Source organism: Lichenostomus cassidix, chromosome 8 (genome assembly GCF_008360975.1).
Source record: "Lichenostomus cassidix isolate B80296 chromosome 8, HeHo_3.0, whole genome shotgun sequence".
Classification (NCBI taxonomy): domain Eukaryota; kingdom Metazoa; phylum Chordata; class Aves; order Passeriformes; family Meliphagidae; genus Lichenostomus; species Lichenostomus cassidix.
Window position 1 is genome coordinate 16,727,662 of NC_139489.1, and position 21,054 is coordinate 16,748,715.

The 21,054-nt window shown below is 38.4% G+C and overlaps 1 protein-coding gene across 4 annotated transcripts in view; it reads left to right on the forward strand.

Annotated features, from left to right (window-relative positions):
* The window catches only part of SLC44A3 (solute carrier family 44 member 3), a 41,750-nt gene extending 20,696 nt beyond the window's left edge, over positions 1-21,054 (forward strand). For 2 of the 4 annotated variants that reach the window (XM_085068121.1, XM_085068118.1), the window contains 7 exons: positions 4,956-5,112; positions 7,630-7,707; positions 14,590-14,631; positions 16,936-17,073; positions 17,538-17,774; positions 19,589-19,687; positions 20,804-21,054. In XM_085068121.1, coding sequence (XP_084924247.1) covers positions 4,956-5,112; positions 7,630-7,707; positions 14,590-14,631; positions 16,936-17,073; positions 17,538-17,774; positions 19,589-19,687; positions 20,804-20,809 — 757 coding nt within the window. In that variant the 3' untranslated portion in view covers positions 20,810-21,054. The remainder of the gene's footprint in view (positions 1-4,955; positions 5,113-7,629; positions 7,708-14,589; positions 14,632-16,935; positions 17,074-17,537; positions 17,775-19,588; positions 19,688-20,803) is intronic. The other 2 variants (XM_085068120.1, XM_085068119.1) reach the window with 2 other exon arrangements.

Below are 21,054 nucleotides of genomic sequence, written 5' to 3' on the forward strand. Positions count from 1 at the left end.
GTGCAAACAAACTTCCTTAAATTTTACATACCCTGGACTGTGAATGTGGAGGAAATGAGGAAAAGTAAAATGAAATTAAATTGGGTTTATGCACTCATTGCAGGGGAAGATTTAAATCTCACAATATGTTGTTGAGTTTTTTGACAATGAAGAGAGCATTTTCCTGATAACATTTTTCCTCATAAGTATTTTATGAGCTCTCTCATCCTCAGTGCTCTGTTCTTCTCTGCCCACTGATGAGATTTTCTGATCTGTGAAAAACTCTGGCATTTTAAGGCATTTCTTCATTTTGTATTAGAGGAATATCATGATAACCTCAATTTGTTGAAAAATTAACTCTTGAGGAAGGTAATGCAAGACTGAGGTGGGGAGCCTGGCCAGAGAGAGCCCTTGGAGCACTGGTGGCAGCTGCCTAGGACCATCTTTCTTGGGCAGCTGGGAAGGGTGGCTTTGGGCTGCTTCAAAACTTAGGAAGCAGGTTTCTGTTGATGGTCTCCAGAATTTATTTTACATGCTGTAATAGGGGCTGAAAAAGGAGGAACTCTCATTTCTGCTGTCATCTCCTTTTTGCCTACCAAAGCTCTGAACACAAGGAGCTGGCATGGCTGTACTGCTGTGGATAGTGAGCAGCTTGTAAGCTTGTAAGCACATTGATGTACCTGAGCTTTAGCAACTGAATGCTGAGGCCCTAAAGGTTCTTTTAAATTGGCTTGAGAAAGCACAGGAAAGTAAAGTAGTTCTGCAGAATTCCTGGGCTGTGTGCTGCAGTGCATTTTGGTACATTTATATGGTACACCATATAAATCCCCAAAGCAAAGGCACTGTCCATATCTTGTTCACACAGAGCAGGGAAGCACCTGTAGAAACTGCTGTGATGACATTTACTGCTGTGTTAGGAGCTTCCGCTTCTGGCTATTTTTTACTGCTGCAGGAACTGGCTGTCAAGTACAGAAGGTCCCTGCTCCCAGTTGTACTGATACAATTTTGTACGACTACCACTGAGCTCTCCTCTTGCTTGCCAGGTGACATGTACTGTGTTCAGAGAGTTGTGCTTGCAAGGGGAAATGCAGTTTTTTTGTGGTGGTAATCCTTTGTCCTGGCCTTTAGGCTGTCAGCACAGACCCACAGAGATGCAGAGCAGTGCAGGAATGGGGAGAGGGTGGTTAGCTGCAGGAGCAGTCACACCAGCAAGGGCAAGGGTTATCTCGAGCTGTTCCAGCAATTCTGAGCTTGTCTGCTGTGTGTTTTTAATGTATTCCCGGGGGCAGCGCCATAAAGGAATGTCACAAGAGTTTGTTTATGATATTTTACAGAGAGGCTTTCTTCTTGGCCTGTAAGTGCTCTGAGGAAATGGCATGGCCTTTCACTGCGGAAATCTCCTTCCACAGTGCACTCAGCAATGCCCTGTGTGGCCAACAGCCAAGGCTGAGTTGCAAATAGGGTGAGCAGGGGATCGTTTTACCTGGATTAGCTTTACAGGTTACATATATTTGACCTGTAATGAAAATGAATTTTGACTTCTTTTATTTAGATGAAACAGGAATACATGAAAGATTTTATTTAATAAAAATAAATAGAATTTTTTTTCTTAATGATTACTTTTTACAACTTGCAAAAAGGGCTCAGTCTTTTAAAAAACTTTCTTTCTTACAGTATCTGTTTTACATGAAGGTTTGTTCTCACCTTGATGTGCTTATGTGTTATGTATGGATTTACCTTCTCAGGGAGATGAGCCTTTTCCCCTCTCTGGGAGTAAAGGACAGTGATATGGTAGTTTGATCCATGTCACAGGCATCAAATCCTGTCCGTGTCTGAGCTTCTTTAGTCACTCCAGTGCACATATGTCACTGCACAGATTTGAAATTAAGAATTTGGGTTATCTGCCTAAGGTGTTCCATACCACAACTTCCAACAGCAGTGAAATATATACCTCTCCCAGTAAGTCAAAAATGAAGGTTTATGGATGTGCTCCAAAGTCATTGAGAGATGAACTAGAACCAACTTCTAAAGGCTTCCTCTTCAAATATATCTGCAATATTTATGAACTTCCTTTGCCCTACTTATGTACTTGACCTAAAAGAGCCACCAGCATGTATGTAGTCACACCTATCCCATGTGTCTTTGAGATCAGGTAAAAGGGCAGTTGGAAATATAGTCTGTGTGGTCTCTGTTGGTCTGATAATATATCTTTTATTACAATATTTATTTTAATATATTGTATTTGTTTAAAAATTGAGATTCATATTTACGTGAGGAATAGAAGATTCATTCCTTACGAGTTCCAAAGTATTTTATACTATAGTTATTTTTAGACAGTCTTTGAAATTGGTGTTACATGAGTGAAAAAAGCTGTAAACATAGCTCTTAAGAGGACAGGATTTTAAAGAAACAAAAAAATGCCCTTTTCCCCAATTCAAGTATCTATGTCTGTTGGGTGTGTCAAGATTACATTTTTTCTTCTCACAAAAAAATATTTTTAAAATTAAAGCCAAGATGCATGTGTGATCATTTGATTCAAGGAACTTAATTTTTAAAAAAAGATACTGAGTGTCACAGAACTTACAAGTAAATGATGGCAATTGACAATACTGAAGAAATAAAATACTAAAAGGTAGTGTGGTATTGAATACAGGTCTACAAGATTTTGTAATAGCATTGTTGTATTGTAAATCAAACAATCTCACATTAACATAAAATAGAAATACCAAAGAGGAAAAGCAAGCTGTGGCCCTACTCAGACTTATAACCAATCAGACAGATTCCCAGTTTCCCCTGATACCTTGTGCACATGCTGTGGAGTTCACGTGCACAGAATCCACTGCTTAATAATTTAGCATGCTTGTGCTAAAGTCACTTCAGGGTTGCAGCCATATAATGTACAAAGGTGGGTGAAACTTCAGCCTTGAGAGCAGTGTGAGTAGGTGGATGATTGAGCCAATCCTGAGCTTGTTTACAGCCACAAGTTGCTGTGTTTAGCTGCTTTCCTATTTCGTACTCTGAAGCAAAATTACAAAGAAAATCTGTTCTTTTTTCAATCTGTTTGGAAGCAAAGCAAGAAACCATGTCAGACCTTGTTCTTGTAATAATTTCTTTGCTAGGAAAATAAGGTGCAGAAAAATATCCAAATGTGTAAAAATTTATCTAAACTAAGCTTCAAATTTTGACATTCCTGCTCGTTATTCAGTCCTGTTTAAAATATCAAAACCCTTCTTCATTTTTCTGTTCAGTAACAAGTACATTATTAACACAAGACTTTCTCCTTTCTGTGTTTCTTATCACTAGTTAACCTTTAACTTGCAGAAACTTTATAATTTATATTCTGAGATCAATCTGGCACTGTCATATGTAATGTGGTGTATGGAAGACAAAGAACAATGGCTCAATATGAATAAAATAATTCATCCACATTGCAATGCATGTGTTTCTAACACAGAAACCTGATGACTCAAAAAAAACCCCAAACTGCCTTATTCAGAATAAAATTCCACTATCCCCCAACCTGTTCCCCTGGTTTTAAGACAAAAATAATAAATGTAGCAACTGCTTTGCTGGAATTTCCTATTTCAAATAATGTGGTATATTCACATATTTAAATACAACTTCTCCACTGCAAAGTGTTTTGTGTTTGAATGAACTGCAGTGATAGCTTCAGGATACCTTGCAGAACTGTAATTCCTATCTTAAATACAGTGTGTATGATTTAAATTCTTGCTGCAGTGATGATTAAATAAAAATATCTATTTTTTAGAACTTCTCAACCCAAACTAGTTCCTCTCTTATTGGTGGCTTTTTATTTTTTAATTTCTTGTGCAAACTACTGGTTTTTCAAGATAACAGAGATTTTCAAATCACTTCTGAAAACAGGGCTTTTTGTTTGTGATGTTAAGTCTGATCTTTACTTAGTTACTTAGTCAAACTGCTGCTGGTTCTGTTGCCTAACTAAATTTTTCAGGGTTGGGTCAGGTGCTTAAGAGTTACTTTATAGAAAGGCTAATTATGAACATTGATCAGTATGGGTCTTTTTAATCCTATGATACATTTTTAAAGGTACTTAGAGTGTTAATCTAATTGATTTTTTTGTTTTTACAGCATTTGACAGGGTGTGAGGGAGTTTTTTTAGGTTGATTTCCTGGGCTTTACATAAATTCTTGACAGCTGTGTCATACTACTGTCTGTAAATGACTGACAGTAAACTGACCTTTATAAAGGAAGCAAGAAAATAAAACTTGTATTTAGGCCATTTTTTTTCCTTTGCTTTTTGATTTTGGCAGAGAGGTTATTTCTCCAAAACAATACAGTTGCTGTGCACTAGAACTACAAGGTTTTTACTTCAGATTACAGTTCTAAACATACAGTATGATATTCCTTTCTTAGTATATTCCATTTTAAAAGTAATCATGTTCTGTGAAAAAAAAGCATTAATCATTTTAACAAAATTTAACCCCAAATTTGGCCAAATTGAAACTATAAAGGAAGTTAATAGCTCTCAATTTTACATGTGAGAACTTGTGATTTTTCTTTTTAATTTTAATTTTACCACTAAATAAGTGGATTCACTCTCTCAGACTAAAATCTTGCAGAACCAACAGCCAAATAAAAGATTGCACAGAATAAGAGAATTGACAGAAACTGGAGAGAGGTATTCAAGGAGTATTCTCGGATATTTTTTACTTGCTTCCCCTGTTTTCCATTGTAGCTTTTTTCCTATGTATTTTTCCATTACAGAAAACAGTCACTGCTTAAGAATTAAACTAATCCAGAAGTTATAAATCTGGCTGCTTTTCTTTGGGCTAAGGTGAACATTCAGACGAAGTCAGAAGAAAAACTGGAGTAGTTCAACTAGGAGAGGAGATAACAGCTTAATCTTTAAGATTTCCAAATACCGAAAAGACACAATGCTTGTCTTCTTAAATAAGTTTCTAAACCATTTATAAGTTGTTTGTTTTTCTTTCCAGAAATAAAAATAGCCCACCACCTCACCCAGTCCTGTCTTCCATATCAGTTCTTTTTTGCTACCATCTAGGAACTGCTGTAAAAGGCTCATTTCTAATCACAATACTGAGAATACCAAGGATTGTTCTCTTGGGCCTTTACAATGTTCTATACCAAAAGGTAGGTATATACTTCTGTAACACTATAAAAATAGTAATTTAAAGATGAGGTCATGGTGCAAAAAAAGTGAAGAACTTATTTCTTGCTTAAAAATAGATGATATTGCACAGATTTTATATTTTATCATGTTTTCTTCATTCAGAAAGCTTTTTTTTTCCTCTCAACTCAGGCATCAATGCTTCCTTTTTATTCTCAACTCAGATATTTTTAAAAGCAGAAAATATCAATATTAAACCCACCTTTATTTACTATTTATGTATAAAGGTACCTATGAAGGATAACGAAAAAATTTGGCAGAATGGTCTACTAAAAATTTCTGCATCATAAACATTCAAGAAGCATTTAAGAAGATTTAGAGAAGATTAGGAAGATTTTAGATCTGTTACAGAAAATATTTCATCTGCCTTGTAATAAGATTTTGTAGAAAGGATATATGAAATAAGAACTATTCTTGAGACTTGTGTAGTATCCAAAATACATCTTTTAAGATATAGAAAACATAGAGCTGGGCTGTTTTTAATGGTTTTGCCTTCTTTTTATCTTTCATGCATCTCCACATCTATCATGTTCTACTGGAAACATGCCACTGTAGTTAATTTTGGCACTTTTGCAAGGAGGGAGGTCTGTTAAGAATGCACAGCTCTGATTTTAGGAGAAGATTAAAGAAAAGGTTTTTAAATGTAGGTCTTTTCCTCTAGGGTTTACCTTTTTCTGAAGCATGTTAGGTATAGTTATGACAGGGTATTTACATTGACCATACCTATGAGGCATGTGTTGGGCATAGGTTATGAATGCTTAAATAAAAACCCCTTGTAATAAAACACTTGAAAGGTGTGGTCTGGGTTTATATTGCTTTTGTATGAAGGTTTTGGTTATAAAACTCGGTGAGTTGTGTCAACTGAGAGCTTTGTGTAGAGACAGCAGGTAGGACGACTTAGAATATTTTCTGCCTTTAGAGAAAGTAGGGTAAGTGGACTTGCTAGTTAGTTACATGCTTTTGTAATCTGAATAACTAGATTGATTTAGCAAAGAAAGAGTATTTGTGTCTGCAGTGCTGTGCTACAGGCTCCTTTTGGTCCAGTTCCCAAGCATTCAATGACATGACCCATGGGTGTAACTGCTGCTAAAGAGGCTAGAAAGTGCTCAGGCCAGCTCATGTCCTCAGTCCTTGGAAGTATCCCCCCAAGAGTAACCTTGCTCTTTTGCATGGGAGAAAGGACAGGCTACAGCCCCTTTCATTGAGGGCCAGAGCAGTGGTACTAAAGGACGAAGAAGTGATGCTGCATTCTTGTAGAGCTCACCCAGACTTCCCCAACCTTGCAAAAATGCTGCTGTTCTCTTTGCAAAGAGAAAAAGCCAGGGGTCTGCAAGCTTGCAGGTCAATTTACAGATGTTTTCTACCGCACAGTTTTCAAGTAGAATCAGAGAGGAGATTGTAGTTGAAATCCCTTGCTCTGGGCTTTTAACAAACAGTACTTACTGAGATAACACAGTTTTAGTAAAATCGTCTCTCCTGCAATACAGAGCAAGAGTAAAGTTTTCTCTGTCAGGAGTTTGCATGTACAGTTGCTGTTTGGAAGGAGTTATTCCTGGAATATTGTCATTAACCTTTTTGGAAAAAGTTGGGAGGTTTGTGGTTTCTGCTTCAACAATGGTAGTTGTTGGGACCTGAGTTTTCTATAGTGACTGGGAGATCTCTGCTTACCAAAACAAGATAAAACCATTCTGACCTCTGGAAAAAGAAGATTAAAAAGACTCAAGTATCCCTGATCTGAATTTCCTTTTGTTGAGAAAAACAGCCACTTAAATTTGCAAGGCTACCATGGATACCAAGATGTCTTTTTCTTGTCTTGCATCATTTCTGTGATGAACTGTTATGAGCTCAGATGTGGTGAGGGTGTGGGGGCATGGAACAAACACTAAGTTTTACGGCTCTGTTTTTACTATGAAATTAATGTAGCTCAATGGTCTATGAATAGCCTGTTCTAATGTAAGATTTTTCTTCCTGTCCTGAAAAATGAATGTAGGTTCTGAGTCAAAACACATGTGTGTTCATATTAGCCCTTCTACCCTTTCTTTTGTTTTTGTTCATTAGGGTACTGGTAATTTCAGAACTGTGAAGGGTTTTTGATAATCAAATAAGTTAAAAAATCTGTCACTGTACTCCCTGATCACTGCAGAGTGCTGTAAGGGTTACTGACTTGCCTGCCTGTTTTGCTCCGCAGGCAGCCATTAGCTCACAAAGCTGCTTGCAGCACTTATTTTCTTTTCCCAGAGAAGAATCTTCCATCCACAGGAAGAAAAAAAATACGTGCAGCTCATGAGTCATTAATATTGAAGAGTCTGAATTAAAAACAATTCCTAAATTGTTTGGAAATGGAAAATGGAAATATCTGCTGTCTAAGTGAAAACTTTGTTAGAAGAATCAGTCACCTGTAAAGCAAGTTTTTTGTAAAATGGTCGCTTTGTTTGAGCCTAATTATGCGTCCAGTAACCAATAATTTCATTTTGTTGCAGAAGAATGCAAAGTGCCTATTCAAGTGCTGTTTCTGCTGTGTTTGCTGCCAGGAAAGTCGCTTAAGATGCTTTAACCAGGTATGCTCTGTCATCTCTGTCCCTCAGCCTAGTCTGGTTACCATGTGTGGGTGCATGGCTAAAAAGCCCCAGCCAGTGCATGCAGTCCAAAATTTCCAGCTGGCCACCTAAACTAAACAAAAAAGCCTCCAAGTGTAGATGGAACTTGTTGCAAAGAAACAGGGAATTGACAAATATGCAATGTCCTTTTAGAGGGCCACTTGCTATTTCTGTAGGTAAGAAGACTTAACATTTTGTTCAGTTATGGCAGACAGACTGCTGAAACACAGGGAGCCCGGGTGGGAAGAAGCAATGACGAATTAGGAAACATACCTGGAGATGTGTCATTAAACTAGTTACAGTGTTTTCCACCTGAAAGTCCTGAATAAAGAAACTTGAATTCCTGGCTGATTGCCATTATCAGTGGATCTGGAAATATGATCCATGCTGTTCGAAGTCTTGTTTAAAAGGTGTTTTTATTGGAATTGGGTGGTTCCTGACATACGGCAGTTTTACAGATACTTGTCACCTCTTTTTTATTTCCCAGTTCTTTTCTCCAAATGTGTTCCAGCTTTTATTTATATAATATATATAAATAGTTAATTTTTGTCTTTGTCATTGCCTTGTTTTTATCTCTGGGGACTGTGATATTCTTAATGTGAAAGGGAATCATATGTTCATGCTGATTCTCTCTGACTGCTGAGTTGTTCCCATTGCTGAGGATAGTAGTGAAGTAAACTATACAATTTTGATAAAGGGTCTGACTTCTCCTAAGTAGGTACATAGATTAAGTTTAATCTCGTACAGTTATGAAGAGCAAGTTTTTAATTTAGTTCACCCTAGATTAAGTACTTGTGCAGTGCAATCTCTAAATTTTCCAGGCTTCTATTTTCTAGGTAGGTCTTATTGTCAGTGACATGTTAAGGAATATCAGAGTTCATTTTGGCTCCAAACTTTCCATTTGTAGTCTCCCTTTCCCCTTGCCTTGGCTTCCTGCCTTTCAAAGAGATATCCACCATCCTAGTGTTTACTTTCTCCAGCTGCTGTATGCTATATGTTTGTTAAAAGAATTAATTACTGTGATGTTCTTCCCTTTGTTTCAGAAGGCTGTATTGTAGCTCTTGTTCCCTTAAAAGATTTCCTGTTTCCTGATCTATTGTAGGCAAATTTCTGGTTTTATATGAGTTGTGGTTTTTAATCTAATGATCATAATACAGTGTTTGCTTTTGTTTTGTTTTTTGAATATCTTTTTGGCAAAGGTGATGATAGTCCACATGTTCCAAATCCAGGGCAATTTGGGTAACAGAGAAGAAAAAAGCAAGAACAGGCTGCAAGATTTTAATAGAACTTTTATCTGTATGGAGGTTTAACACTGGTCTTGGGTTATTGCATTTCATAGAGTGATGCATGAATCTAATTAGTTATTTCCCTTTCCCCCCCTATAACTAATCTGTTCAAGCCTATTTCCTAAAGAAATATGTTTTGGCCATGATTTAAAATCTTAATCTTTAATTTTGTAAAATTTGTCGCCAAGTGTAAAAGTGTGAAAAATAAAAGAAGGAAAATAAGTATGCAGTTTTAAGCAGCTTTGACATATTGCTTGATTAAGAGAACTAGTGAACTCTTAAGAGCTCTTACTGAGATTGGTAGAAGCTGCTGAGAACAACCTAGAAATTTCCCACAGATGTTGAACATGGACTTGAGAGTAGGACTTTGGAAGGAGTGGTTAGAAAATTGCTTGTACCTGTGTTTGTAACATTTTCAAAGTATTCTTTAAGTTCAGATTTTGATTTTTGTGACCTACAATGTGGAATGGCTGTTGTAAAAGTTGGTCCAAAGATCATTGTGTACATTAGCATTCCTTACTATGTTTTTGCTTTTTATTCTAGTATTATTTTCACTATAGTAAAAAGCATATAATTACCTGAAACTCTAAAAGAAGTAGAAAAGATCCCATCACTCCTGCACTATTTTCTTCAACCTGTTGTTACACTGCTTAGGTAATTTAAATTCTTTCTGTTCCTTCATTCACAAGTTTAATCAGGATTAAAACCAGAGTACTTTGTTTTCCCTCTGAGAACTTGCAGATGAGAAACAGGTGCTGGAGGAAGTAACCCTGGTGATAGAATGCAAGCTTCTTTCTCCCCATGCGGAATCAACCAAGTGCTCTGTTAGGTTATCAAAGAGAACTCTTTGGGCTGGAGTATCATCCTGCATGTGGGATTTAGTACTGACTTTGATAGTTGCATGCATCCCTGAAGTTACTCACTCTCTGCAGGCTCACTTAACTTTCGTTGAGCTTTCCTGGAAGTCAACTGAAACAGGCCAAAGGGTTACCCTGTCATCTTCCCATCATGACAGAGTGCTGTGCTGGATGCTGGCAATTGTCATATTTGCAGGGGTGGTTGTTGGAGGAGGGGTAATGTAAGCCCAGTGTCCTGTGCAGATTGCAATACGGACAATTACATTCAGCCTTCCTAAATTTCTCTTGGATTTGCAACTGGATCTTGTGCTAAACTGTGGTGTAGTGTTGCTATGTGCTGTTAAACAATTCACTCCTTAAGTTGTTCCACTTCAGTCATGGGTGAAGTGATTCATGTGTGTGTATAATCCATTAGTAACAATTGTAAAGCACTCTGGGTTCTGTGGCTGAAAAGTGCTTTCTGAATATAAAGTCATTATCCTTACTTGACAGTTCTGTTTGCCAACACTTGTCGGAATTACCACAGATTTTTCATCTGGCTCTGATGGTTTCAGTATGTTCCAGATAAACATATCCAATCATCTCAAGTAAAATCTAGGAGATTGAAATTTTTCTTCTGTAAAAAGAATATACTGTTTTAAATGTGGTTTGGGAATTACAAGGCCTGTGTCTCTCCTGCTTTCTTAAGTTATAGTGGCAGTGTTAACTTTAGATACATCAAAGTGCTCACATGTTCTCCCTTTACAGCCTTGTTGCAGTGACTTTTTTTTTTTTTTTTAACAATGCAACTGGATAGTTTTGCTTTTCTGTGTCTGCTTTGGGTCCCTCTGCAGCCAGTTGGCAAAGCTACCCCTCCAAAGTGCAGTGCATGGATTTCAGAAGGGGTTGCTGAGCAGGGTGTGGTTTCTCTGTGTACATCTGCAGCATAGCCTTCTGGGCTGTCAGTGAATTCAGCGGAGTGTGAGCCCATTTCCTAGGACAGAGACCCTTCCCTGGGACTGAAAGCCAGCAACTGTCTAGTGTAATAAACCAGAAGCAAGTCTGTCCAATGGTTGTATATCTATGGCAGTTGGTTGTCTCTTAAACCTTGGATGGAAGCTTATCAGGAGGTTGCAGTTGAATGCCTTGTAGAGAACTCACCTAGATAAAACCAAAATTCATGCATGTTATTTTAAAACACAGTTCTCCTCTGCATGCCAAACACATTGTGCCTCACCCCATCAAGTACTTCTTTTTCCTTCCAAAAACAATACTACATTTTAATGTTGCTGAATAAATTGCTTCTAGATATTGAGCTATTTTTTCAATCCTGTTGAAAATACAAGGATAAAATGTTAATCTCCAGTGAAATCATATTTTAGATATGTTTGTGTTCCCTCTACAGACTTTATGTATGTGATAACAGGAAATAAAATTCCTTAGGTCTTTACTTGTTCTGTAGGATGAGCCATGTATGGGATAGGGTTCAACAGAGCTGACTAATACTTACTTTGATACCTTTCTCTTCTTCCCTATCCCATTAAGAAGAAACAAAAGGTGTAAAAAGAGAGAGAGAGAGAGAGAGAAAATAAAAGGCAATGAAGCAAGTGACCTGTAATTCACTGCTTTTAAGCAGAGCAATTTATGAACAACTCTCTGGAAATGTTCAGTTTGATTTCATTTCAGAAATCTCAAATAAGAACATTTTCTCACTAAGTGCAGAAGCCACAGAAAGCAACTCCAGTAGTGATGTAATCATGATGCAATGGGCACATAAAGCAGGAAACATGTGATCCAACACTGTTGTTGGAATGAAGCCCATATGTAACACCGTGATGCAGCAGGAAAGGACACCCAAGCTACCCTCTAAGGCGAAAGTTGTGTTGGTCCTACCCAGTGGATGACACCCACTGAGGGAGTAGATGACACACAAGAGTAGGAAGCAAGGAAAGTTGAAAATTTTCATCAGTAAGTCCAGATTGCAAATATAAGGTGGAATGGAAATAAATAAAAGTTGTGCTTTTTGCCTGCTTGGGGAAATTCAGGAGATTATTGAAGGTTTCTTACAGATGGTAATTAGCCTAGGAATCAAAAATAACCATTTCTGTATTAGCTGTATGGAGCTAATACAGAAGTGGAGGAGGAGAATATTCTGCATGTGTTTGTCAGCCACAGGACAATAGCCTTTATTTAGCAAGGCTGCAGGAAGCACAGAGTCAGCCCTGGAAGGTACAAGATGAAACACTTGCACTGGAAAGAGGGGGATCAATGCCATTGTACAAGTTGCTGCTTATGTGCTCAGTCTTATCTCACTGGGGGAACTGGAATACCTTGTGACAAACGAAGGGTAAGAGCAAGCCCATTAGTCCATTTGTGAGACAGCAGGGATGGATACAAGCCAGACAAGCAGAAAACGGAGTAGATGTAAATTGTTCATGAGTAAATATTGTCTGAAGTTGACAGAAGGTTCCTAAGGACCAGAGGGACAACTGTCTGGAGTAGCTCCAAATGTAAGGCCTGGGAGAGGGGAAGCCCTAAGTGATTTAAAGAGGGAGTTTTCCACTTAAGAGAAGATTTGTGTAATGTGCTAATCTGGAATAGCCAGGGACTGGAGTGGCGTAAAGTCCCTTCCAGTCTTGTATGTCCTCATCTCTTCAGTGGGGCCTCACGTGTCACCTTGCTCTCATTTCCCATCACTAGCTGAGAGTCATACAACTTTCTCCCCACACCACTAACTGCTGCACAGCAGCCACAAATGTCATTGCCTTTTGCTGCCACTGGATTTTGGTTTGTGAGGGGCTTCCAGTGGCAGCAGTGACACTTGCAGGCTAAGGCACTTTAAGGTTCAGCCTATGCTGCACTGCACTGCACTGGGTGTAGCTAACCAGGGCAACCCCTAAGAGAATTGGCAGCAACAAGGTCAGATCAGGCTGAAAATACCAGCAGAGCAGAAAAAGCTGAACTGGGATGAGAGAGCAGTACGTCTCCTTCTTCTTTTTAAAGAAGATTCTGTTGCTATGGCAATTCTCTCTTCCCCAAGCTCGTTTTATGAAAGCAAGCCCTAGAATGGAGGACTGAATTCAGCTGTTACACAAAGTAGCAATTATTCTCAACAACTGGGGAACTTACAGCCTGGATCTGAGCCACAGCGCCTTTCTCATGAAACTACCAGGTCAGTTTTTCCAAGACCTTTGACATTCTGTGTTGTGAGGCACAGAAGGATATATTCTTTAAATAGTTTTTTTTTGCATACTGTGGTACTTGGAAATATGTAAACATTCACATTCCCTATTTATTCATCCTGACACTGAGAAATCAGTGTCTAGTTCCCAGGCCCCAAGCCAGAAGAGGCTTGTGTTCTTCAGAGAGGTGGCGATCCGAGATCTACTTGCTGCTGCAGGGATAAAGGCTGTTCCCAACCCACTGTCTCCTGTGCTTTCTGACCAACTGTATCCTATCAATGCCATCATTACTTGATTGTCACCATAGCAGAGACTACCATTGTAAAAGAGCAAGTCATTAAGCAAAGATAAAAACATAAGATCTAATATGTATGTAATGATCAGACTGAGTCTCTTTCTAGCTCAGTGTCCAATCTTCAGCAGTGAATGTGAGTAAATGCTAAGGTAGAACCAGAGCATATTCCCCTGCCTCTGTGCTGTTTCTGAATCTGTTTTCCACCTAGGGACTTCTTGAGCTGAGTGTGTTTTCTGTGTGTTTAATAACTCTCAGCAGATTCCTTTTCCCTGAAATTCCCGGTCTCCTTGAGCTCATGCTAAAGCATCCATTGTCCAGCAGTTCACAGTTTACAGATTTATAGCGAGAAGAAATACCATCTGTTTTCATATTTGGCTCCTACTACTTCATACTGTCTGGCCCCTGCCTGGGCTTTGTTCTGAAAGGAGCAGTGAGCCATCTAACCCTACATAGCCTATCTGCATTTCTCACGAGTCTGTAGCCCTCTTGCTGCATCCTCCTCCAGTCATCTCTTTTCCAGACAGAAGAGCTTGGTGTTCCCCAGACAGAAGACATTCCATACCTTTTGGATCATTCCTGCTGCCCTTCTCTCAAGCATTTTGAAGTCCACTAACGCTTTTGTGCTTGGAAAAAGAATATATTCTGTAGAAAATCATATTTAAATAACCTGCTTCTAAATGTTAGCAGGTTAACTGACCATGGCATACCATGTTAGCCTTCACAACTATCTTAAATTTGAAAGGATTTGGATTATTGCACATATCCTGCAATTTCAAACTTAATGGGATATCTAAGCTTTTTAGTCCAAAGTCCAAAAGTACTTACAAACATAGGTAATAGCTTTTATGTATTAGGTGTTCCTTAAGAGTAAGGATGAGAAATCGCTTGAGCTCATTTCTGTGCAATGCTGAGTTTCATAGAAATGTACATTAGCTTAAATGTTTGATGTGTTTTTGTAGTGAGAACATGTAGATTTCTATGTGGCTGGACAGGATCAGGGCATGGGGTCTGTATGAGAAACTTGAGAATTGTGAGGCAAGTGTATGAATAAAAGATTCTAGGCTGAACAAGAAACCTAAATGGTAATTTTTTCTCAGATTTTTTTTTTTTTGCAAAAAGGTAGAGATCACTTGGCTAAGTCTTCCAGTTGTGCTATTAATATTCTTGCTTCACAAATGTCTGGCTAGTTTTGTAGCATTCAGCAGTTCGTTAATTTCTGTCTCTCCTTCCTTCTATAATGTTAGATTATTACCTGGCTGCCTTTGTTTCTTGAGTGTTTTCATCAGGTAATGCTTACACGATTTGTTTAAGTTGTAACTGCTATAAATGCCATTTTTTATCAGCTAGTTTGTAACACAAATCCCTGTGCAGGTAGCCTACTGTCTTCAGCATTAGTTTCAGTCTTTCCAAGATAACCCTTCTAGTTAATAAATATCAGAAATTCTCTTCATTGCACATTCTTTGAATACCAAAGTGGCTACTTCAGGAGGGCAAACAAATGGATATTTATTTTAAGTTTGGAAACAATGTTTGTACAAGCACACGTGCATTTTCAACATTCCTTATAATTTTTAAAACACTTTTTTTGCAATTTATAATGAATACAGAATCTCTGTTTAATTTATTGGCAAAATTTATACTGACCTCACCAGATCAGGATCTGCTCTGTTAATTTAGTTCTTAAGGGACAGAAACAAGCTTAGAAAACACTTTTCCACTTTGTGTCTCAGTTCCCTGTCTATTTAATGGGAATGATGAAACAGACTTAACTCACAGCACGTTATAAAGAGAATCTGTCTGTCTGAAATACACAGTGACAGCTACAGATGGGAGACAGAGGGAGTGTGATGTGAGGCCATCTTCCCTCTGCCTGTGTCCTGGGCCAGCAGGGCTGCTGCTGGCTGCTCTCCTGCTGCCACATCCTGGGGTATTCCAGTGTGACACCATCCTGTTGGGAAGGGAACAGCAGCAGGATAAATGAAAGTTAGCACAGAAAGCGTTTTTTCCTATTTAGGAATTAAGTGAACTTGCTTGTTTAAATGTATTTTTATGCAGATACTCGTCAAGTTTCTGTAGAGTTCATTGGAGTCTCTGATTTTTTCGTAGAGTAGGCAATAAATCCTTCATCTTTATTTATGCTTTTTCCATCTATGGATGTATTTGCTTATATGTAAGTACAATATTTACAGAATGTCACTGGTTTTTTCTTTACTATCAGAGGAAAAAATAACTATTTTTCATATAAATAATATCCAAAATAAAGAGGCAAAAAAAATCTCTGATTGTCTTTAATTTCTTTCTTTCTCTGTAGTATTTTAAGGCTGTCATTATAGCTTTGCTACACTATAGTATGCTACAGAAATTGCTTGGGGGTCTGGGCTCTACAGAAATAAATTTTCTTTGCTTCAGATATCTGAAGTTATTTTATATTTTGAATTGTAAGTAAGAAAAAACAGAGTTTTGAACAGGAAGTGTTTTCAGTAGGCCAATATAATTCACTTTCAGCAAACCACTTATGGGCTGATTTTTTTCACTTCCAGGTGAAGCAGAAAGCAATGTAAGCACCACGTATGTGTCTGGGTTTATAAATTCTTCCAGAACAGTAATCCCTTGCACACTGTGGTTCTTACTGACCATACCAGATGTGACTGAAGTTTTTGTGGCATATTCTGCCTTCCAATATTTTGAGTAAAGGGAAACTCCTCATAAGAATTGCTGGTAAAGGCCAGCATATGCTTCAAGTATCATCAGTACTGCTTTTCTTAGCTGATATTTTGGACATAGTTTCAAAACCTTGTTGAGGAGTTCCATAAATAGGACATATATGTCAATTTATGCATAAGTGCAAAAATACTTGAATCCATGAAGGTAAATATTCTATCCTACTGACAGACAAGTTTCCACAAAGGGATATAATGTGAAATTCTCAATACATTGAAAGACAGGGAGTGCCCCAATTGTCTGTTGTTCAGACTGGGGCGGGGCATGTGACCTTACAGTCACTGGTCTAGTCCAGGATCCTTCAGTTCTTTTCCAGTCATTCTCACAGCTGGTTTCATCTTTCATGAAAAGGTTTATTTTAAGGCTATGACCATGAGTTTGCATTTCACTAGTATGTAAAGAGTTTGAAAGAGCTATGTATAAAAGCTTTTTAATCATCAACCTTTAATGACCTGGTAAATACATAACTTCATTGTTCCACTTATATAGTTTGCCAGCAGTGTTGGAGATAGATAGCCAGTAAGTTTGGATAGTGTTATTCCAGGCGTTTTCCAGTAATTGTCATATTCACTCACAAAAGTTGGGGTAGAGAACTCTGATGTCTTCAGCTGGATAAATGTGGCTTCAGAAATTTATTTAGTCAGCATTGTAACATTTGCTAATGGTGGAAATCACGTAGAAAAACTCTTTGAAGTTAGAAGCATAGTTATTATAGTAATTTAAAATAAAATTGCCATATTATGCAAAATGACTTTTTATATTCATAAAGTCAGTATTTCCAAATAGAGTTTAAGGCTTTGCATTTTGCTGGAGTAAAATCTAGATGAGTCTTTCCTATCTCACTGCATTATTATCTTATGTAATTTCAGCATGCATACACAACTACAGCTGTAAATGGGACAAATTTTTGTACATCAGCAAAGGATGCTGTCTCCATTTTGGCAAAGAATTCTGCTAAAGTTGCATCCATTAGCTGTTTGGGAGATTTTCTCCTATTTTTAGGAAAGGTAAGAGTAAAAAAAATAACTGTTCTGTAAAAATGAAGTGAAAAATCAGGTTTGATTCTTTTCATATACCTAAAATAATAAAGTTATCTTTGTTAAATTCAGTGTTGTTAATACTATAAAATGAGTTTGGGAGAGAAGAATGTTTGAGGAATTTAACTTTGAAGTTATTTAGTTGTATTATAGCAGTGTCCTTGGAGCCACTTTGGCAGATCCCATTGCAACAAGTCTTTGTTAAATACATGGCAAAAGGTTTCCTCTGCCCTGTGGAATTTACACATGGAATTGAACACAAACTGTCACAACTATGTGATGCTGAAAACTGTTTAGCTGTCTCCCAGATGAGATGTGCTCCTAAAACACTGGCTGTAATGTGTTTCCCTCAGGGTTTGGGAGAATTGGTTTTTTTAATGAGGAACATTTCTACATGAATAATGAGGCTGCACTTCTCTCTTGCTGCCCTACAGGTGTTTGTTGTATGCTTTACTGTTTTTGGAGGACTGATGGCTTTTAACTACCACCGGGAGTTGCAAGCTTGGGTAGTTCCTCTATTGCTGGTTGGATTTTTTGCCTACCTGATGTCCCACAGCTTTCTCTCTGTCTTTGAAGTGACAGCAGATGCCATGTTCCTTTGCTTTGCTATTGATATGGAAACAAATGATGGAAGTGCAGAGAAGCCATACTTTGTGGATCAGGAACTGCTGGTAAGCCCTACTGATTACTGCAAAAATATTTGAGACATTTTAAGCTTTTAAGCACTTTTTCTTTCCCCAAGATCTAGTAATCTGAACCCACAACCCATGCTATTTCCTTACCAACACCTTAGAACAGGATGGGCTCAGGGATACAAGTACATTAATTTATACACTGAAGTAAATTACTCCCTCTAACTGCTGTGTGCTAGCTACGACCTGCTGCCTTCTTTTAGATCATATTCTATAAGTAATGGCTGACTATTTAGGCCTAATTAGATAGATCCTCAATATATTGTTGGTAATTAAAAATATAAATAAATAGATGAGCTAGCTGCAGAAATTGATCCATGGGGTGCCCTAAGATGAATGATTATATTTCTTGTGACTCACTGTACAGTGATGAGAAAAAATAAACAAGGAGCTTCCTGTTGCTGGTAGCAGGTCAGGGATCCATTCCACATCCTAGAGATGCTGTAGTTCTGAACAAACTTCATGCAAATCTGAGTTGTTCTGCTTCATACCTTTACAGATTCTTTTGCCAAAACACTGTCTTCTTTCTCTTGATTAAACTCTTCTGCCTCTGGACTGGTTGTTCTGTGTCTCTGCCCTTGTAATTACTGTATTGTATTACATTCAGTACTTAGCTAATAGAGATGTAGTGCTGTAAGTGAAGCATTTGAATATATATGTGCCATCCCTTTCTAAGTAAGAGAATATCTAAAGATGCAGATTTTTTTCCTTTTGTGCTATTTTTGACAGTTCTGTCTTTTCCTTCACAAACCATGCAAGAGAGAAAATCTTAGTGATCCGTGAAAACAAATACCCAGCAGCCAGAGTAGCTCATATGACACAAATGCTCTGGATGGATTTCTTCAGGACAGTGTCAGAAGAACTGGTTTTGGGTTTTGTTTTTTATTTATTTTTTTAATTAAAAAAATTTAAATGTTAGAGTTTCTGTAATGTTCATAGAATTTTGTTGAGAACAACAACAAAACCACAGAAAAAGCAGCCTAAAGATAGGCTTACCCCTTTGTACAGAAGAAAGCAGATATATATTCTTTGGCTTTGGTTCAGAACAGTACTTAAGCACATCTCCTGGACAGGAATATGAAACTGAATGGAAAACTCTGAAGCCTTGACCTCAGCTCTTCTCTCCTTGTTTGGCCAAACACTAAAATACTTCTTAAGCCAATTTTCCTTCATAAAACAGAGGCTTTCCTTTCTCTACTTCCAAACTTTGTGGTAGTTTCTCTTTAATTCTGGTCTTAATTCTGTGTAATTAACCATGCCCTAGAGCTGTGAGTGAAGAGAGGATTTCCCACAGGGACAAGGAGTCTTCCAAGCAGGACAGGCTCTGTACCCTTGTATGGAAAAACCGTGGGCAGCACATCCAAACTCTTCCTCATTGTATGATCAAGAGTAAGTTTGCTCACACAGACAAGAATTTGGAGTTTCCCAACACATGAAGGCATTTGACTTGTCTGTGTTACAATCAGGTTACAAACATCCCGGGGGTGGAAGGGAGGCTTTGTGACCCTCAGGACAATATGCAGCAGTGGGCGGAGAGTCGGGGCAGGGATTTCATCCAGCTGGAGTCCTCATTCCTGCAGTAGGAGACGTAACAGAGATTCTTGATTCATCCTTCTCAGTTGCATTCATCACTTTTGCTGCCTCTGCAGTCCCTCCTGGTATCACTCAGTGTCATCCAGCCAGGAACCAGCTACAGTTTCTTAGCCCTGGGCTAACTATCTTCCTTTACTAGGTATTTTTATTTACATAATAGTTCCTTTCACAAATGATCTCACCCTGGTTTTTGCTTGTAGACCTTTGTGAGTCAGAGTAACCAGTTAACAGAAGGGCAAAAGCACAGAAGCCCAAGACCATTCCAGGATAATGAAGATGGGATAGAACTACAACCTATGGTGAGACAGGAGCGTGGGATGTGTATTTATCTGCCAGTTAATGTGTTTGCCTTTATGTCCCAAGAACAAGGGATGGAGGTTATCATGTGTCTCCTGATGTCTCACAGCGACCAACATGCTGTACCCAGTATCCTGTTTTTTCTTCTATTGCTTTCCCTCCTCAGGAAAACCTCTGCTAGTGCAAAATGGATGGATCAAGTATTTCTTCTCTTCCGTCTTCACATTCCCCATTGTGCCCAGCAGGGGAAGGTTTGGACAGTGGCAAGGAGGTGGGGGATAAATGCTATTCAGATAGTCTTTCACATGCCTGCTGTAGCAAAGTCAGAAGAGTGGTAGGCTGCTTAATTTCATGCCAGAACTGCTGAAGTTCCAGACCTTCAGGTCAGAGCTTAGAGGCCTTTCCTCTCCCCCACCACCCTTTTTCTCACTGTCTTTCTGTCTTTTTATCAGTGTGTATATATATTTACTCTGTTTTATGATGGGGTAACAAAGCTGAGGTGCCAGAAGGGAGTGTTTCCCCACACCCAGGCTTGGGAAAGTCCCCCGAGTCAACACTCACTCACTGACATCTGAAAAAATTCTGCAAATTGCCCAACCTGAGAAGCTGCCCCAGCAAGTTCAGAGTCAGGACTGATTTTCTCCAGGCATTGTGGGGGCCAAGCTAGGGCTGCTAGAGAAAGATTCTGCAGGAACAGCTCCTCTGGCACCCACACTTGCTGGTCACTACTATGAAAGTCCTCTGCTGTCACTTACACAAGTGTAACAGATGTTGGTGATTTTTCTTGATCTGCTTTCAAAAGGTACCAGGCTCTAGAGAGTTCTCACACAATCCTGTGGGCATTCTGCTATAGGCAAAGCACTCCTCCAGTTTATTGCTACAGTGAGGGATAGTTGTACTAAATATTTTCATTGTTTGGGTCTGTTATTGCATTCTTCAGTAATTTTTGCCAAGCACAGAAACCAAAGGCTGGGTGGGTGTTATTCCCTGCAAGGAGATTGTGGATTTGAGATACAAAAGAACCTTAATTGTTTTCCCACTTTACTCTTATGACATTTAAATGCAGAAACAGAACTAGTGCTATACGTGATTTGACTCCTTTTTTTCTCTCTTTGTAGACTTGAATGTGAAGTACACCAGGAAGTGTGGAAGCAGAGCAGCAATAGCTAACAGTCATAGAAGTAAAGCTTACCAATACCCCAGGACAAAGCATTAGTTCTCTAAATCTGTTGTATCTTCTGCACTGGTAAAATGACACACAATCTGTTTGTACAAAGAAAGTATTTTGCGTGTCATCATATCTGATTTTTATCACCACACTAGTTATGATGGTCTGAAAGTTGTTAATAAACTCACTCTTTGTAAATTC